Source organism: Erpetoichthys calabaricus, chromosome 8, assembly GCF_900747795.2.
Source record: "Erpetoichthys calabaricus chromosome 8, fErpCal1.3, whole genome shotgun sequence".
Lineage (NCBI taxonomy): Eukaryota > Metazoa > Chordata > Cladistia > Polypteriformes > Polypteridae > Erpetoichthys > Erpetoichthys calabaricus.
Window position 1 is genome coordinate 75,887,644 of NC_041401.2, and position 18,121 is coordinate 75,905,764.

An 18,121-nucleotide genomic window follows, 5' to 3' on the forward strand; every position below is an offset into this window, starting at 1 on the left:
ATTGCTTGTTCACAGCAACTGTGCATTTCTTGTTTTTCACAGACTTAATGGGTTCATCTGCAGCTCCACATCCATTTTTGACAAGGTACGATGAGTTGTGACGCCGGCCTGTAAGATGTGCTCCTCTTCCTGACTTCTTTCATGACTGGTCTGTTCCCAACCAAGAAACATAAACTGGCTGGACAGTTTTTTTGGATATTGGCTTAATCTTGAACCCCCTTGCTGCTGATGTGAATTAAACCAGATGTAGGCCTGTGCCATAAATTACGCTATTCCTTGTGCTGGATGATCATTTTTTGTAAACAACACATTTTGTGTGATTGTAATCTTTTTTTATTATTTAGACAAAGATTAATTTATATTTTACTCGTTTATGCGACATGCAATGCACGTCTCACGCATCACAAATGGAGTATCAATTGCATGTGTGGAAGTTCTTCTACATATACGGAGGCTCCACAACATGACTTCATCTCTCGGTGGATAAATTCTTTCAAATAAAACCTTCTAGAGTAGTTAGTTGATTTTCCCAGGTAGGCCTAACATTAGGTTTCATTTCACTTTTGACTTCTCTTTTTGATTTGCCTTTGTGTCTTGTTCGCAGTTTATTACTCTCCTTTTGATTTGGACCTTTGCCTGTCCCTCACTATAAGCCCGCCTGACATGACATCTCCTCAACAGCCTCCTGTTCCGGACATACTCACTCAAATTTCATCGTTTCATACTCACAATTCATCGTTCTCTACCCAACACGCACACAACATACACACATGACCTGTTACTAGCTGCAAATGTCTGCTGAGAAGTCAATTCATTGTCTTAATAAATCAAATGAATGCCCAAACGAATGCATGTGGAGTACAAACAGAGCAGACCAAAGTGCTTTATGTTCAAGTCTCTACTATTTATGTTCAATCGAAGGAACTGAAAATAAAGTTGAGACAGTCAGTGAATAGTAGGGTTAGCTGTACTGTGAATAAACCTCTTAAAATAAAACCAATGCTATTATTTTAATGGACAAAAAGCAAAAACACAAGGCCATTCAAAATGTGCCCTTTTCTTTTCCTATAAATGTTATTAAAATTGGGATTTCCTCTCACACTTTTATTAAATAACATGACATAACACTGCTGACCAACATTGTTACAAATGGTGTATTTATTGCATAAATTGCATTGTCTTTTTACAGAGAAGATATTTACAATTGCTGTTTGGCTCCGTGTGACTGTGCCTGCCATCTCTGATTGGTTGCGCCCTCTCGCTCATCGCCTAAATACACACATACCTGTATACACATATTCGGAATATACATCATTTAGTTATATACATTCATTTTTACAATGCAGTGTGGCTACATTCTAATCAACCAGTGCTTAATATGAAGGTCATGTCACCCACAAAGACCCCAGGATTATCTGCGCCTACTGACATTATTATGTTTAAAACCCCCTGTAATTTACTAAATAATTACTAATAATAATGTGAAAGTTCTGAAAGGGCCTGCTTCACTTTAAGAGATTTTTGGGACACAGGCAGATATTTAAAAGGAGGTGGTGTTTATCCACCTGGGATATCGGAATGGCCGCTTTGAAGTGGCACACTGGTTAGTGCTGCTGCCTCACAGGTCCAGCTCCTGGCTTGGTTATTTTCTTCTTCACAAGGGCATGCTGGGTTAACTGGCCACTCTAAATAAAGTCAAGGGGATTAAATATACTTATCTCGTCTGCAGTCCCCTGGCACCATTGCAAAGAGGTTTTCTAGGTGCCCCCCTTTTTGTTGTTGTGAGGCCCATTTTGGTTTAATCTAATCTGACCTTCTCTGATGGATTTTTCTTGTTGGCCTGATTTGACTACTAGCATTGTAATAATTGTCTTAGCCAGCAGAGTGCAGTGTTGGACAACAATCCCAAAAGGTTCAGGCCAGCATGGAGAATCAGCGAGAGTTCAGTCAGAATCATCAGAAGAGGGCCTGCCATTCCTAATCAAAATTTTTATTCATAATTTGCACTCCACACCGGGGCCCAGATTGTGAGCCAGCAGCCCAGTGCACCCCGACCTATCAGAACCATTAAAACATCATGCAACTACAACACCATTAGCTATACTTTGTACAGTATTTAGTATATACATCAGTTCATGAACGACATGCATCTTATATAAGCAGTCCATAGAAAAGGCATAACACTACTTTGTGTTTATACAGGAATTCAGAAGTATCATCTGCAAATAAAGCTGTCAGAAATACACTTTTGTAATTGTGGCATGAAAAGTAAAACAAGGGCAGAATAAAAGACATGCAAAATGAATGAAGAAAATCAGTTTATAATGTCAGACAGCCACCAAGTGAACATGTTGGTAAGAAGTGTCTGCTCTTCAGTCAAAAGGAATCATCGATGGATAGCAAAGCTGGTCATGTGCGAGTGCTGAAAACCCCATTTTAGAAGTGATGCCTTGCTTTTGAATTATTTTCCCACATTTCCCTATTGCATGTATGTGTGTGTGTGTTCATGTGCATGCGTGTGAATGTTCTCATGTTTTGATTAAGCTTAACTTTGTGACCAGAATGCACAAATAAAGTCCCCATGAAAATAAAAGATGTACAGTGATGCTGCAGATCCACCCTGCGTTAAAATCTCCAAAGTCAGTGGAAAAAAGTGTGTGTTTATGTGTGTGTTACACCCTGCAATGGACTGGTGACCTGTGCAGGTGTCGTTCCTGCCTTGCAATCTATGTTTGCTGGGATAAGTTTGAGCTACCCCACAACCCTCCTCAGGAAAATGGATTTGGATTTGGAAAATGGATATATTTTCATAATTTCAGTCAACTATATAAAACTAGTTTTAATCATCAACTGATAAAAATTAATAATGGAAAAAAACAATAAACCAAGAGAAAATCATCCAACTTTCTGATTTGTATGTCTTATAGGGCAGGCAGTGGCTTTCCCAGCAGTGGACCCACTCACATACACCACCTACACTGGACAGGGCCTTTGGCATGTAACAGGAGAACCAGAGCACCTGGAGAAAACCAGTTCAACAAGACAAGTTCAAACCCAGGCTCCACCAGCAGGGAAGCCATCGTGCCAATTCATGTCAAGTAAACCAGCATATTGTAGTGACATGGAGACTAGATGATGGTTCATCTGCAACAGGCCCACCTCCTAACATTTTGCACGTCTTTGGTCTTGTGAACTGAGGAAGCCGAGGAAGCTTGACAAAGGCTACACAACAGTTATTGCTATGTAATCCACAAGATGTGTATCAAGGCTGTGCCATCCAATAAATGTGACACTGCTGCCTTCTTACACCATGCCTGCATGTATTGCTTCATGGTATCTGAAAAAGACCCCAACTCCTTGTGAGTTTGACATGGGTAAGTAGGTTAATATAATTTAATAATCAAAAAAACCTTACTAATGGTATTCTTGAAATGTTTATGTCTAATATTTATATGTCCAATTAACTGAAGGTGGCAGTTAGCGGTGGGGTTTACATACAAGGCCTGCACTCCAGTAGGCATTGCCAACAAACACGGATGGTGGAGGTGAAAGTCTGATAAGCAGAGCTAAGAATATCAAATAACAGGAGAATAGAGTCAACTGGCTGGTGATGATGGCAGTAGGCTACAAGGTCGCTGCTTCAAAGCTCAGTCACATTGTGTGACCCTGAGGATGCCAGTGCTCCAAAACTATGATTGCAGTAGTATTATGCATGTCCAAGTTACTACAGAATATACTTTACCTAAGTAAATACAAATTTATTATAAAAAATGCAAGTCCCATAGTGCAATGTTGGGTGCTCCCTGTGTGGACTTTGAATGCACTCTCCGTGTGCCAATGCATTTCCTACCACAGTCCAAAGACACTCAGGTTAGGTGGATTGGCGATGCTGAATTGGTCCCGATATGTGTGTGTGTGTGTGTTCACTCTGCAATGGACTGGTGTCCTATCCAGGGATTGTTCCTGCCTTGCGCCTGATGCTTGCTGGGATAGAGTCCAGTTTATCCCATAACCTTGTTCTGGATAAGTGGTTTTAGAAAATAAATGGTTTGCATTGGCTAAATATCTCAAAGCAGAACTGAAAAAAAAGCACTGTGAGCTCTAACATTTGTTTAGGTGAATGTGGATGTGTGGCCCATCGCTGGTGGGGTACACAAACACAGCCGCACTGTACATGACAAGCTGTGACAATGGCTATATATGTGATGCCCACTGACTGGATCCCATGTCTCCAGAGAAGACTCCGGCTCAAATGCATAAGAAATCAAGGCTCCAAAAAAAGAGTTGCTGTCATCAAAGCCACTGCCATGTCTGTGTGGTGACACTGTCACACACTGTGTCATTCTCAGAGGTAACTATGGAGAAATCTTTACTCAAATGCAAAGCCCACATACTGTATACGAGTACAAACACCCATAACACAAAGAAGATAGAAGCTGAAAAATCAATAAACATAATTAATAAAATAACTGCAGAGGGAGCATTTTATACTACAGATTACATAAAATGATTCCTGAACTGGTATAATTTTTGTAGAGCAGATAAATGATCATAGCTTTTAATAAACTGTAGGATGAAGCATTTAGTACAATGAGGGTAGAGATTTCAGGTCTGTATTAATGGCAAGATGAAAAAGTAGAACAGATTTTGTTTTCTTGGGAAATTCTATAATGCCCATAGAAGAAAACTGAATTTCTAAGGAGAGCGCAACTCAAGCAGTGCGCTAACAGGGTAGGTGATCAGGTCGAACCCATGCAACAAGACAGGCCATGACAGCATAGCTCCTTGGTGCTGCCAAGTCACATTTGGCTCCTGCCAGCCACATGGCAATCCCAGACTGCACTAAATGCAGCTACAAGCAAGGGTACCCAAACAAGGTCAGCCATTCCTGTTCAGTTAGATGCAGTGCAGCAGCAAATGAAGCCTATTTGCCTGCATGGCACCCTGAGAAAATACATTTCAGCAATTACAAAATGTCACTGATCAGATTGTGTTGGCAGAGGCCTGACATCCGCCTTATGATGCCTTTTCTGAAAACCATTTAGCACATGGAAACAGTCCTACATTCAGTGAGGAAATCCACTTCAATATGTCAGTTAGTGCTATGTCCAATAAAAAAATGGAAAACTCTTAAGACTGTATGCAATAAACCAAGATAGCCTTATTGCCCATGATAAGCCATCACAAAGATGGCTTTCACTGTTTGTCTATGGATTAGATGAGGGAAGGCAGAGGAGGAGGAGGTATCACTTCATTTATGAATAGCACTTAGCATCAATGGAATGAAACATGGGAGAGATAATTCAGAGCTCCTGTACTTTATTGCATTAGAAAAAGAACCCTAAATACCATTAAAGCATTGAGACAGCCCTTTAGAGTCCCTGCCAGAAAGATTTAGACGCGGTGCAGTGCTGGCTTCAGTCTTCTCCTGAAATATTTTCCTGTACTTCAGCTTTACATTGTTCAGCTGCTAAATCATCAGTAGAGTTCACATCCTAGTGTGTGTTTGCTTTTTTGATAAGGAAGGAAAGGAATTCACCCATTAGCATGCACATGCAGTTCCAGGTCCAGTTCACAGTGGTCTTGGGTGCTAGTCTATTCCATACCATTACGAAGTATCTGATTGGCTGCAATCAGCATGACACTGATGATGAAGGCCATTGCAAATGCACAGATGAGGCTCTTCCTTACGCAGGTCTGCCGGTTCTTCTTTTGGGAATGCACTGGAAAAGAAGAGGAGTAAAGTACAGTTGAGAGGCAGGCCACCTTGTTATGCCATTTATGACACACTCACACACACACACACATATATATATATATATCTATCAGGTTGGAGAACATGCACTGGTACAGTGCATTGCCTCACGACCATAGGATGAAATAGCTCAGGATCCCGGTTGGCAACCCCCACAGAGCAGACACGCAGTCAAGCCCCATCCCCTGGAAATAACCATCTATCTGACACAACCATGTGTTACATGGGCTTCCCCATGGCTTGGTCCAGCCTCTCAGGTCCTCAACAATAAGGACCTGCAAGCTGGATCAACCTCAGGGAATATGTGCCTCATGGCCGAAGTGCCATATCTGACGTTCCCTCACAGTGCAGGTAATGTGCCTCATTTGGGACTCTATGAGCAACCACTCTTTGACACTAAGTCGAACCAGCGCTGCCCAAGGATTATCCGAGAAGACATAGTACTGAAGTAGTCAAGTCTTCGTCTCAGGTCACTGAGTAGCGTCCATGTCTTGCAACCATATAGCAAAAACAGGAAGCACCAGGACTCTAAAGACTTGGACCTTCCTCCTTTTGCAGAGATATTTGGAGTGCCACACACCCCTTTCCAGCGACTTCATGACCCCCCATGCTCTCTCAATCCATCTAGTGACTTCACAGGAAGAGTCACAAGAGACAGGAATGTCGCTGCCAAGTCAAGTAAACCACTCAACGAGGTCGACATTCCCTCTGCAGACAGACACCCTGCTGATGGCTGTGCCCAAAGAGGTCATTAAAGGCCTAAATCTGTTTTTTTTTCCCAGAACACTTGCAAGACCAGACAATTGGACTCCTTGCTCAGTCTCTCAGAGCCCTAATCAAAGCCTCCATTGACACTGTGAAGATCACAGGAAGGTTGGAAAAGTCAAGAACCGTGAATCTTTCTTCACAAACAGATTCCCCACAGCTGCTGGACCCCATAACCCTGCCCAACACCCAGTCCATGCAAGCTTTGAACAGAGTAGGTGTAAGAACACACCCCTGACGAACCCCGGAATTGACTGGGAAGAATGCAGAGGTTCTGCCACTACTCTGCAAAGCACTCACAGTACCAGTGTACAGGCCAGCATTGATGTCCAGTAACAGGGCAGCTCGATCAACAGAGTTGAACACATTATGAAAATTGACAAAGCCTGCAAAGAAACTCTGCAGATATTCTCATTTGTGCTCGATGGGAACCCTCATTGCCAGGATAGTTAGGTACAAAACCGGACTGCTCTGGTTGCTAGTAGGCGAGCATGTGATACCAGATCCTATCGAGGACGATCCTAGCAAGGACCTTACCTGGCACCAAGAGCAGTGTTATCCACTGTAGTTGCTGCAATCCAGGCAATCATCCTTCCCTTTCCATACAGGGACAACAAGTCCTGTGTTCCAGTCAGTTGGGATGACACCCGTCTCCCAAATGGAAGGAAAGACTGCTTGCAATGCCAGGAGAACAGCCTTACCACCAGCCTGTAGAAACTCACCCCGGATACCACAGATCCCAGAAGCCTTCCCTACCCTCAGCTTGTTTACTACCTGTGCAATCTCAGTGAGACTGGGTGGTTCACAGCTAAATGGAGGACCAGCCTCAAGAACCCTGGACCCAGAGATGTCCAACTATTTAGCTGGTTATATTATTATTAACATAAATCATTGGTGATTCAAATTATTTCGATATTTGAAATAAAATGGTTTGTGCATATATCAGAATCAAGAAAGCTGCTTTGGAAGGACAGGACTGTCACGGTTCAACAGGTCTGCTCATCATACAAAGCTGCTCAACAGCATCTGCATGACTTTACCTGGCTGTTTCAACTTCCCCATTTTTGAATGAAAATCTGTCAACAACATCCTTACACTTTATTCTGTTACTGTGGAACATTTTGAGGTCTTGATAAGGCTTAATGTTCAGTTTCTTTTGGCTATGTGCCCAATGTCACCCATATAATAAAATGAGTTTTTCTATCTCTTTCAAATATATTCTGAGATTTTTTAAGACAGACACTTCAAGGTAAGGTGGTTACTACTAGTCTCGCTGAGCCACCCATATAATAAATTTGCCACAACTATGAGTGAATTTTGCTTAAAACTGAGTGAGGATAAATAGTTGACTTACTGAGTGTCACATTTCTAAACAAATCCAAAACCTCATGAAGACACCGCTCAAAGTAGGGGCCATGATTTTGAGCTGTAAATTGTAATGGTGCTCATGTTAACCTGGACAGACATAATTTATTAAAATCAGAAGGTTACTCTACAATCGAAACATATAAATGTTCTTTGCATATGCACGGAACATATTGCATGTGTTAAAAATAAACATAACCTGTTACAAGGGAAAATATTTCTGTAAAATCAGTTCGTACATTGGCATTCAAAGACATCACTGGACTAGTGGTAAAAGTGAATGATAGATTGTCTCAGGTGCTGTGTTTCCTCTCTGTTCTTTAGTTATGACAGCAATGTAGGATATACATTCTAAGTAACAATGTGTCACACCCCATCAGAAGTAGGTGAAAAGGACTGCCATTAAGAGAGTTGATAACAAGGAGCAACAGGACATGTAGATTTCAGCACTTAAAACACCAGAATAAGTAAATACCTAATGACACCACTAGAAGCACAGACAAGGCAGCACAGTATCTACTTTTTTAGGAACGCATCCTGAGCAGTAAATGGTGAGATATTTGAAGTCGTGAAGTTGAGGAACATTATTCTGAAATTGTTCTACAATTTGTAAGCACAGTTTTTTTTTTTTTTGCAAATTGGTAAACCTCTGCCCATCTTTACTTCTGAGAGACTCTACCTCTGTAAGATGCTCTTTTTATATCCAAATCATGTTACTGACCTGTTGCCAATTAGTCTAATTAGTTGCAAAATGTTCCTCCAGCTGTTTCATTTTAGTACCACTTACTTTCCAGCCTTTTGTTGCCCTGCTCCAACTTTTTTGAGACAAGTTGCTGTCATCAAATTCAAAATGAGCTAATATTTTTCATGAAATAATAAAATGTGACAGTTTCAACATTCAATGTTTTCTGTTCTCTATGTTCTGTTGTGAATAAAATATGGGTTTGTGAGATTTGCAAATCATTGCATTCTGTTTATATATATATATATATATATATATATATATATATATATATATATATATATATATATATACACACACACACACACACACACACACACACATATACACACAGTATACACACACATATACAGGGGAGCTGCTGCAGCTGGCCAACAAGGTCCTGGTGCACGACAGAAAAATCAATCCCCCAATTTTTTAAACATGATTGGTTTAATATTTAACGATAGATAATGAACTTTGACTTATAATGAAAACTTGAGCATCTGTGCCGAAATACAAGGAAGTTAAACTACAAACTTAAACAGTTTTTTGTAAACTATATTTTTTGTTTGTACACTCAGGGATAAAATTTATCATTTTTTATTTCTCTCACTGGGTATGTTGTGGCATCTTAGAAGCTGTTAAAGAGTTACACCAACTGAAAAGTGAATGTGAAGAGTCTTGTTGTTATTTTACCACAGCGTCCACTGATTTAAACCCTTTAAAACCCCAGGGCTTCTTCACAGTTCAGTTTAGATTAGTACTGTTTAATGGTTATTGACAATGAAACAGAAAAAATGTAAATACTGTAGTTCTTATATTTAGAAACATGATTTATAGGATTAAGCTTTCTCATATGTCATAATTAAGAAAGCAGACATAACAAATTTATATGCAAAAACTTCTGGCAAAATAAAATGCAATATGTAAGCCAAACAGTAGGAGACCAAATTAAAGTGATATTATTTTCAGATGAAGACCCAAAATTCATCCAAGACAAATATTTCAAGCAATAAACAAAGCCATAAAGTTATATAAACTACTGGACAAAAGCTTTAAAACACTTCTATTTTTCCTGTCTTTATTGAAATTTAGACAGTTCAAGTCCAGTGAATAACCTGAAATTGTACAAAGGGTAAGTGGCAAACTGCCAGAGGTTAAAAAAAGCTTAGGCCCTTTTCAGGGAACAAGTAATGGGTTAAAAACTTAGATAGATTGTAATTGCCAGAGGCTAAACCTTAACATTACCAATTAATAACATTAATTAATTACATTAAAACCATTAATAATTCTAAAAAAAAATTAAAAAGAGAAAGAGAGCCTCTGTAAAGGCTGCTGCATTGCACAGCATCCAGAAGTAGATATCTTAGAACTCTAGAACTTTTTAAATCGAGTCTTGAAAAGTTGATGCAGACAGTTAATTGTTCCAGTTTTGGTTGATTATTTACATGACTCTGTCTGGATAAAAGTAGTGCTGGAACAAACTGTGTTACTACCCCTTTGAAGCACTATGTAGACAATATTGTACTGTATATGGCGATCACAATGGTGATAAAAGGGCAATTAACAAAGGAAGACAGACAGAGAATTATAATAAAACCCCTAAAAGTACAGATCTTTCCTTTACAGAAACTGCATAGACTGCCAAGGTGGCCATTAGTACAGTTACCTACACCATCAAAAGGAACTCTGAAACTTTAGAAAACCCATACATGAACTGGTCTGACAGTTCTAAAACCACAACAGAATCAGAACACACATTTCTGACAGTCAACAGCTTGTGTGACAGGCACCTCACAGGCCAGTGGTCAAAGTAAGCAAGTGTTACTTTAAATTGTGAAGTGATGACTCGAAGCTGCATGTTCGACAGATTCAGTGTCAGTAAGAAAGCTATTGCTAAGTTGTAGATCACGCCCTATTCTTCTAGTTTTTGTTATAGTTTAATGTTTCAATGTACTCTGAAATTGCACTTCACTTCTGTGAAATATAAAAATATTACAAAATATTTCATGACAGCAGGTCGTCCAGGTTAATAAACTGACTTTCACCTACATTTATTGGTAACTTGTTCAATATACAGTATCTATGACTTTGTGTGACTAGATAATTTCAAACATATCTGCAAAATTAAATATATTAATCATCTTCAGTTAATACCCTTATTTTAACACTAGAATTACCAGAGCCTACAAAAAAACTCGTAGATCCGGCCCACCTTAAATCCATCGCACCTCTCCATCAGTGTCTTTTGTCCTGTAAATGTGCCGATAAAGAAAAAAGAAGTGGAAATAATAGATCGTTATTTGGAACAAATGCATTTCATGTGTGTTCCGTTTCTACAATAATCTGTGTAAGCACATTGTTAAAACAGAAACGTTTTTCATATTTTAGTAGTAAATGACAAAATGTTGGCATAAAGTATAAAATGTGTGAAGCCTGAAGTCCAAAGATCAAATAAACACTTTCACAAAATGTTCAATGATAATAATACAACAGCTTCCATGGTGTAGCGGTAAGATCTGCTGACTTGTAATCAAGAGATCCTGACTGGCTCCTATATTTGCCGTTTTCAGTAGTGAGCTCCTGTTATTGTTAATATTATACAGTACACACATACATTTGGTTTGCGTCTGTAACAGACAGTGTACATTTATAATACTTGTAAAAGTTTGCGTTTTTTTTTCACTTTTATTCTCTCAGTCACGATCATGATACATACTACCGCCCCCACACCCAGGGATCTGACGCTGTTAGTTTTTATCTGAAACTGGGAATAACTGTAGATGTGAGTGGTGTTTTGAGGCAATGGAACTGGGCATTCTCTGATCTGGAGGGATAAAAGCTGACACACAAAAGCTGGTGAATCTGCCTTCTTTGTATCTCACCATCACTTGATTTTTTTTATTCAGTTTTATTGAGTGTTTCTGCTCACGCTAAATTAGTATGTACCTTATGGTATATGAAAAACAGAGACATAGGTATATAAAATATTTGGAATTATTCATTCCATTATACTTTCATTTCAATGTATAGTACATTTCGGAAAACATTGTGGCACGGATGCAACATTATTCACCTGTGGCGAGATGTACCAATTCTTTCTCTTTTTCCATTGCAGACTAGTTACGGGAAATCCCACCTGGCCTTGATGACGCCACTTCCAGTAATGGCCCCGAGGAGGTCACTTCCAGTCCCGGTCCCGATGACGCCACTTTCGGCTCCAATGATGTAACTTCCGGCTCTGGTTCCGGCCTCAATTACATCACTTCCTCTGCCATCCTTTAAAGCTGCCATCTTTGCCACATCCAAGCAGTTCTGTACACAACTGTACACCATTTAAACCAATTCTGCAGCCAGGAAACAATGTACAGGTGGCTGTCCGAAACCTTTTTATAGCTCCTGTGTATTCGTATGACAATAGATACTTCAAAACAGGTAATCCACAAGAAGTTTAGCATGTTTGGTTCCATCAAGTACTTTGATGGGAGACCAAAACCTGGAAAAGCTTGGGTTGCTGGTGGAAGAGGTGTTGGTGAGGCCATCAGGGGAAGCTAACCTGGTGATCTGAATGTGCATCCCAATGCCTCTGTGCAGAAATGGGGCTACAGTGCTGTAAAAATGGCGCTGTCCTTTGGATGAGATGTAAAATCAAGGTCCTGACTCTCGGTGGTCATAAAAGATCCTTGGGCATCCTTTGTACAGAGTAGGGTGTATCCCGATGTCCTAGCTAAATTGCCCACCATGGCCCCCTAATCATCACCTGTATCTTACTGGCTAACTGTCTCTCACCCCTTTACCACCTAATATCTTATGTATGGTGGCTATACTGGTACAAAATGACTGCCACTGCATCATTCAGGTGGGCAATACATATTAGTGGTTTTTGCAGTGGCTCCCAACTCACTATGTAAAGCACATTGAGTAGTGAGAAAAGCATTACACAAATGTAAAGAAGTATTATTACTATTATTATACCATCAATAATTACCTGCAGCATTAAAAGGATGCTGCTCAAGACAGAAAGGCATGGAGGAAGCTGGTCCAACGATTTGGCAAAAGTCAGAAACAACTGAACAGATAAATTAATCATTAAAATGAACAATAACTCTTGCAAATGTCTCTCTATTATAAAAAAAATCCTGGCAGGGAGACCAGGGATACGAGACGTGATCTTCTCGGAAGTCAATTTGACGTCCTGCGAGAGACACTTTAACGTCATGCGAGACAAGGCAGTGAGACAGAAGGACAGCTGCTGTATAGGCTTTTAAATGATTGATGCGCAGCACGACAAGCAGAACACTCACCTCGGCAGCAGCAGCAGATCCGTCCAGATCTCTTTAGCATGTGTTCAGCTCCCCCACCCCCTTCACAACGCGAGTGGGAGAGATGCAAAGTGGCAGGAGTGTAGTGCTCCTCTGGGGGGGTTGAGTGAAGCGAACGAGACCTGATCATCTCGGAGAGACATTTTGATGACACACGAGACTAGATGTTATAACCTTAGGAAGAAAAACCCGTGAGATGGTGACTTTTGCACATCATGCCCTACTTACAAACAATTTAAAACAAGTTCACGGACATCTAACCTAGCAGTTGTTGGAATGCTTTTGGCAGACACACTTCATGTGCTCCCAGCTCTTAAAATAATGACAAGCAGAACACGCAGCTCGCACGCAGCAGCTGCAGGAAGCCAGCAGATGATCCGATCACATATCCGACCACAGCTGCTGTACAGGCTTTTAAATTATCAATGCAAAGTGCGACAAGCAGAACATGCAGCTCGCCAGCAGCAGCAGAAAAACAGCAGCTGATCGTACCGTATCTCCTTAGCGTGCGTTCAGCCCCCTCCTTCATAATGCGAGCAGCGTTATACGTCCCGTGAGAAAGAGATTTAACCACGCCCGGGGCAGTAAATAAAGGACAAATATTGTTTTGACAAAAGTTTTAAAGTAAAAGTGAAAATAATGCATATGCAATGATTCACATGAAAATAACAATCTCTTTAAATTGTATATCCGATAAACCAAACCCGGGGGGGGGCGAGTGAAGCAAGCAGGGGGTGGAGCCCCCTAGTTTTAATTAAAAAAACATTGCCTAATTGTAATTTTTGACAACTGAAATAGATATCTAGCTTAACTAAGCTTTCAAATGTAAGAGGTGTTTTCTTTTTAAAAGCATTAAAATTTTACCACTATCACATACCAGTCTAATTCTTCTCTTATCTAATCTCTTGACACTGTACTAAAAAAGCTGTTTACTGACCACACTAGTACACAGTGCTGACATAAGCTTTAATGCTAAAGTAGACACAGACAGTGTTCAGATTGTACTTTCTTGTCTTAGAGTGGAGAACACTCTCTGACTTCCGGATATTAGGCTTAGATAGGTATGTCTCTACTTCAATGTCAAATTCAAGTTTACTGTCAGAAGTACTCAGTACAATTATATTCTTATTTACATCTCTTCAGTAAAATGACATCAGTACAATTCCAACAAAAAAGCCCCACACGTGAATGTTTACTCTGTATTTGTGTTAGTTTTTTTTTTTGGTATTATCAATATCTTTGTTTGTGGTGCACCTGTAATACCTGATGTGCTATGATTCATTCTCTGCTATTTAGAAAATTAAAAACAGAGCCCTTCACAAAAAATTCTCCTACATAGATTGGGTCTTTTGTTATATTTTATCCTGGTTTATCAGCTCATTCTGCTGTCAGAGGTTGTTAGATTCATCGTAATATTTCTGTTGTGAAGTAGCATCAATTGTGCGTGCATCAGTATTGTTGGACACACTCAAACAATCAGAAAAGACCATTTTGCTAATGTAGGCTCTTATATATTGTCAGACTTAGGTCACACAGTTGCACAGATTCATTCAGGGTTTTCAAGAATCATAAACTTTATTCGTAAACAGCATAATAAAGCATAAAGAATAAAGCAGAGGATGTCTGGGGGAGAAGAGAGACAAGGCAATAAGACAAAAGAACAGCTGCTGTGCAGGCTTTTACATGTTTGAAGCGTCACACGAGATGCAGATCACGTGATGCGGCAGCAGCAGCAAGCCAGCAGCTAATGGAGCAAAGAGGAGGTTAAAAAAACTGCACTTGTTCCCATTGTATCACCTTTTAAGATGGGGTTTCGGAGGAGCAACCACGTCTTCTAGGGGTGCATTCAGCCCCCCTCTTCACAATATAAATTGAGACACAAAGTCTGTATGAACTTTACAAATAAATTAGGGTTAGGGTTAGATAATAGGTCTGAACATTTAAGCTATCTCTGAAATAAGTTACTCAAGGTGGCATCATCTATCTTTCCATTATGCAAGACACAGGTGTTATATATCTTCATATCACTGACATTGGAACAGAATTTCTCACAGACTAATACCTCAGAGCCAACTTATGCAATTTTCTTAACAGATTCTACACCTGAAAGTTGCTGCTATAATCAAACACAATCACAGCTTAACGTCTGTGAGTGAGTTAATTCAAAACAACATGCAAACAAAATGAAAACTGTCACTGGTGACTGATTTTAACAAAAGTACCCAGCTGCGTTTATGAAGACACAGCAGTCACTTCGAGACATGCTTTTAAATTCATTCAACTGGCAGTTCAGCATCTTTTTCTATATAGTACATAGATTTTTATCTAACTGTATACTAGTTGACTTTCTAAATGAGGCTTTCAAATCAGTTTTCAGTTTTGTTCTTTTTAGTCATCAGGCCTGTACTTGTAATTAAGATTATTCTACCTTCCTAGCTCAGCCACACTCTCTTCACACATCTCAGTTAAATCAATACAATCAATAACTGACAGGCCAACATTCTGAATGAGCTTTGTCACAAATTTGAACAAAGTAAACAATTTATCAAAAGCAAACTGCAGAAAAACAAAATTGCCAGTGACTGCAACTCAGCTGCAGTCTTCCATCAACACTCTGCAATTTCCCTCAAGCATTCATTCTAACACAGCACTGAAAAGATTGCAGTGTTTTCTTTATACGTCTGATTTAGAATTTTAGCATGTAGGCATTTCTCTGTCAACTGCATGACACTGATAATAAGGATAAGTTTGTTTCTGAATCCCAGTAAAGTGAGCAATGCCTGTATGTCCCGTAATAATTAATATAGTCTGTGTTAATTGCTTTAAAAAGACATAAGAAAACTGCTTTGCTCTGTATTCGGCACAAGATTGACTTAGAGGTAGTTATATTTATAGTGTGGCAGAGGGTCTTCTTTGTTGGCTATAGAAATAGTTTTCTTGCTGAATGTTTCAGCATAAAGTGTATATAAATTTCAATACAGTCTATGTAATTCAGTATGTAGTGTAAGCATTTCAGTGTATAATGTAAGCATTTAATTATTTAGTGTATTCATTTCATATGATGTATGTGTATATACTATATAGTGTATACATTTCAGCATATAGTGTATAGTTTCAGTATAAAGTGTCCATACTGTACAGTTAAGAACAATTTATGTCTCAAGCAGAACACCATATTTCAGTATTTATGTCTGGCTATAGACACCTCTAGTTCAATTATGTAACTTTTAACACACTGCTGATTGCTTATTTCAATATTATTATACAGTATTCTATAACATCAGCAGGTTTTAGCTTTTCTATGTAAAGTACTCATTAATCAATCCATTTTCACAATCATTCAAACTCAAAGAGTTTTTGGTAGGACACAGATAATCTTGGTAGCATTAGGAAAAACATGGCAGCCAATAATGGATGTGACAGCAGTTCCTTGCAGGGCAAATACACAAACTCACTCGAACGGCACCAAAGTCATGAAGTAATATAATACACATGTCTTTGGAATGCAGAATGAGTATCAGAGTACACCAAGTAAAAAAACACACAGACACAAGGAGAGAATGTGTAAATTCCCAAGAAAAAGAGATTGGGCCTGGATTCAAACCCAGTTTCTTTACAGTGTTAGGCAGTGAGCTAACATACAGTCTTCAGACCCTTTCACTTTTGGCACAATTCAATGTGTTGTACATTCAATTTTAAAAGGATATAGTTTGCCATATTTCCCTATCAATCTACACTTAATACCCCATAATTTCAAAGTGTAAACATGTTTTCAGAACATTTTAAAAATTTACTTAGAATACAAAACTAAAATCTCTAACTTCTATATTCTGACCCTTTTCAGTGGCACTCCATATTGTGGACACATGAATCCTGTTTGCTTTCATGATCCTTGAGATGGGTCCGCCTGTGGCAAATTGACATTATCACATCAAGTTTCTAACTGCCTGGACCTGCCCCTTCCTCCTGCCCAGCCTCATAACAATCCGTAGGCAGTCCAATGAAAGACACACATCTGCAAAGATGCTCCACAACACTTGCATGCTATTAATTTTGTTGCCTTTTCCATCAGTTATACAGGGTCACCTGTGGTGCCCCTACTCTTTTCGATCTCTTTTTGTCTTCTTTCTACAAAATATACATCTGCTTACATCGGCTACTGCCTAGTGAAAAGGGCAAAACTGCAATGGAAAAGAAAAGAGTCAAAAGCACAACTATCTGATCTCAAGATCAACTTACAGGTGACACTGAATACTAATCTTGATGTCAAAACATAAAATCAATTGCTTTGCTTTATTCACTTGATGTAAGTCACTGCTAATTTGCAGCACTGCCCCTTGCAGTGTTCTTCTGTTTCATTCTCAGTCTGCTCTGCTCTGAATCACCAGAAAAATTATGCCCCAGATTATCTTTATGGTGTGTCCTACAGTAGAGTTTACTAAATTTTGTGTTGTGTTTGTAAGACAAAGGTTTTCAGTCAAATTATGTTCAACAAAACATTTGATATGACAAAGAACTTTTTATTATTAACTAGTCATTTAGCCCGTTACAATAACGGGCGCTAGAACAGTAGTGCATAAACATTAGTAGGAACAGTCTATATTAAATGGCAAGGGACTTTGACCTCATTCTTTTTGTTGGTCACATTTTTCTTTCTTTCAGCCTTTCTTTTGTTGATGTTTACTTGCTGAGCTGACCGTTCTTCATGGGCTGCCGCCGTGTATTGTGTGTCTTTAATTATCTGTGACAGTAATACTGTCTTGTACGGCTCTATTCAATAAGGGCGCGTAGATAATTTAGTTCAAATGGCTCTGGAATATGTGAAGAGCAACAAGTGCAGATCTTTATTTACGCGCGCCTTTATTCGCTACGCCCAATTGAGGTCGTCCTTTTGAGGATCGCCTTTTTGTGCGCGCCCTTATTGAAGGATACCGTCTTGTACGTCCGCTGGCTTGTACGTCCGTAATATACCTTTAATTTTCTCTGGCGGTAATAGAGGCGTGCGCGTTGGTAATATGCCTTTAATCTCCTCTGACAGTAATACTGGCTTGTATATGGCTGTAATATGCGTCACTGTATTGTGTACCTTTAATTTCCTCTCGCAGTAATACTGGTTTGTATTTCTGTAAAACGCCTCTAACTTTCTCTGACAGTAATATCGCGCATAGCACCGTGCCCTGCGCATGCGCA

At 39.5% G+C, this 18,121-nt stretch overlaps 1 protein-coding gene across 1 annotated transcript in view; it reads right to left on the minus strand.

Moving 5' to 3' along the window:
* Positions 1 to 1,136: 1,136 nt before the first annotated feature.
* caln1 (calneuron 1) overlaps positions 1,137 to 18,121 on the minus strand; it is a 267,718-nt gene continuing 250,733 nt past the window's right edge. Inside the window, exon 6 of the mRNA XM_028806819.2 lies at positions 1,137 to 5,723. Coding sequence (XP_028662652.1) covers positions 5,596 to 5,723 — 128 coding nt within the window. The 3' untranslated portion in view covers positions 1,137 to 5,595. The remainder of the gene's footprint in view (positions 5,724 to 18,121) is intronic.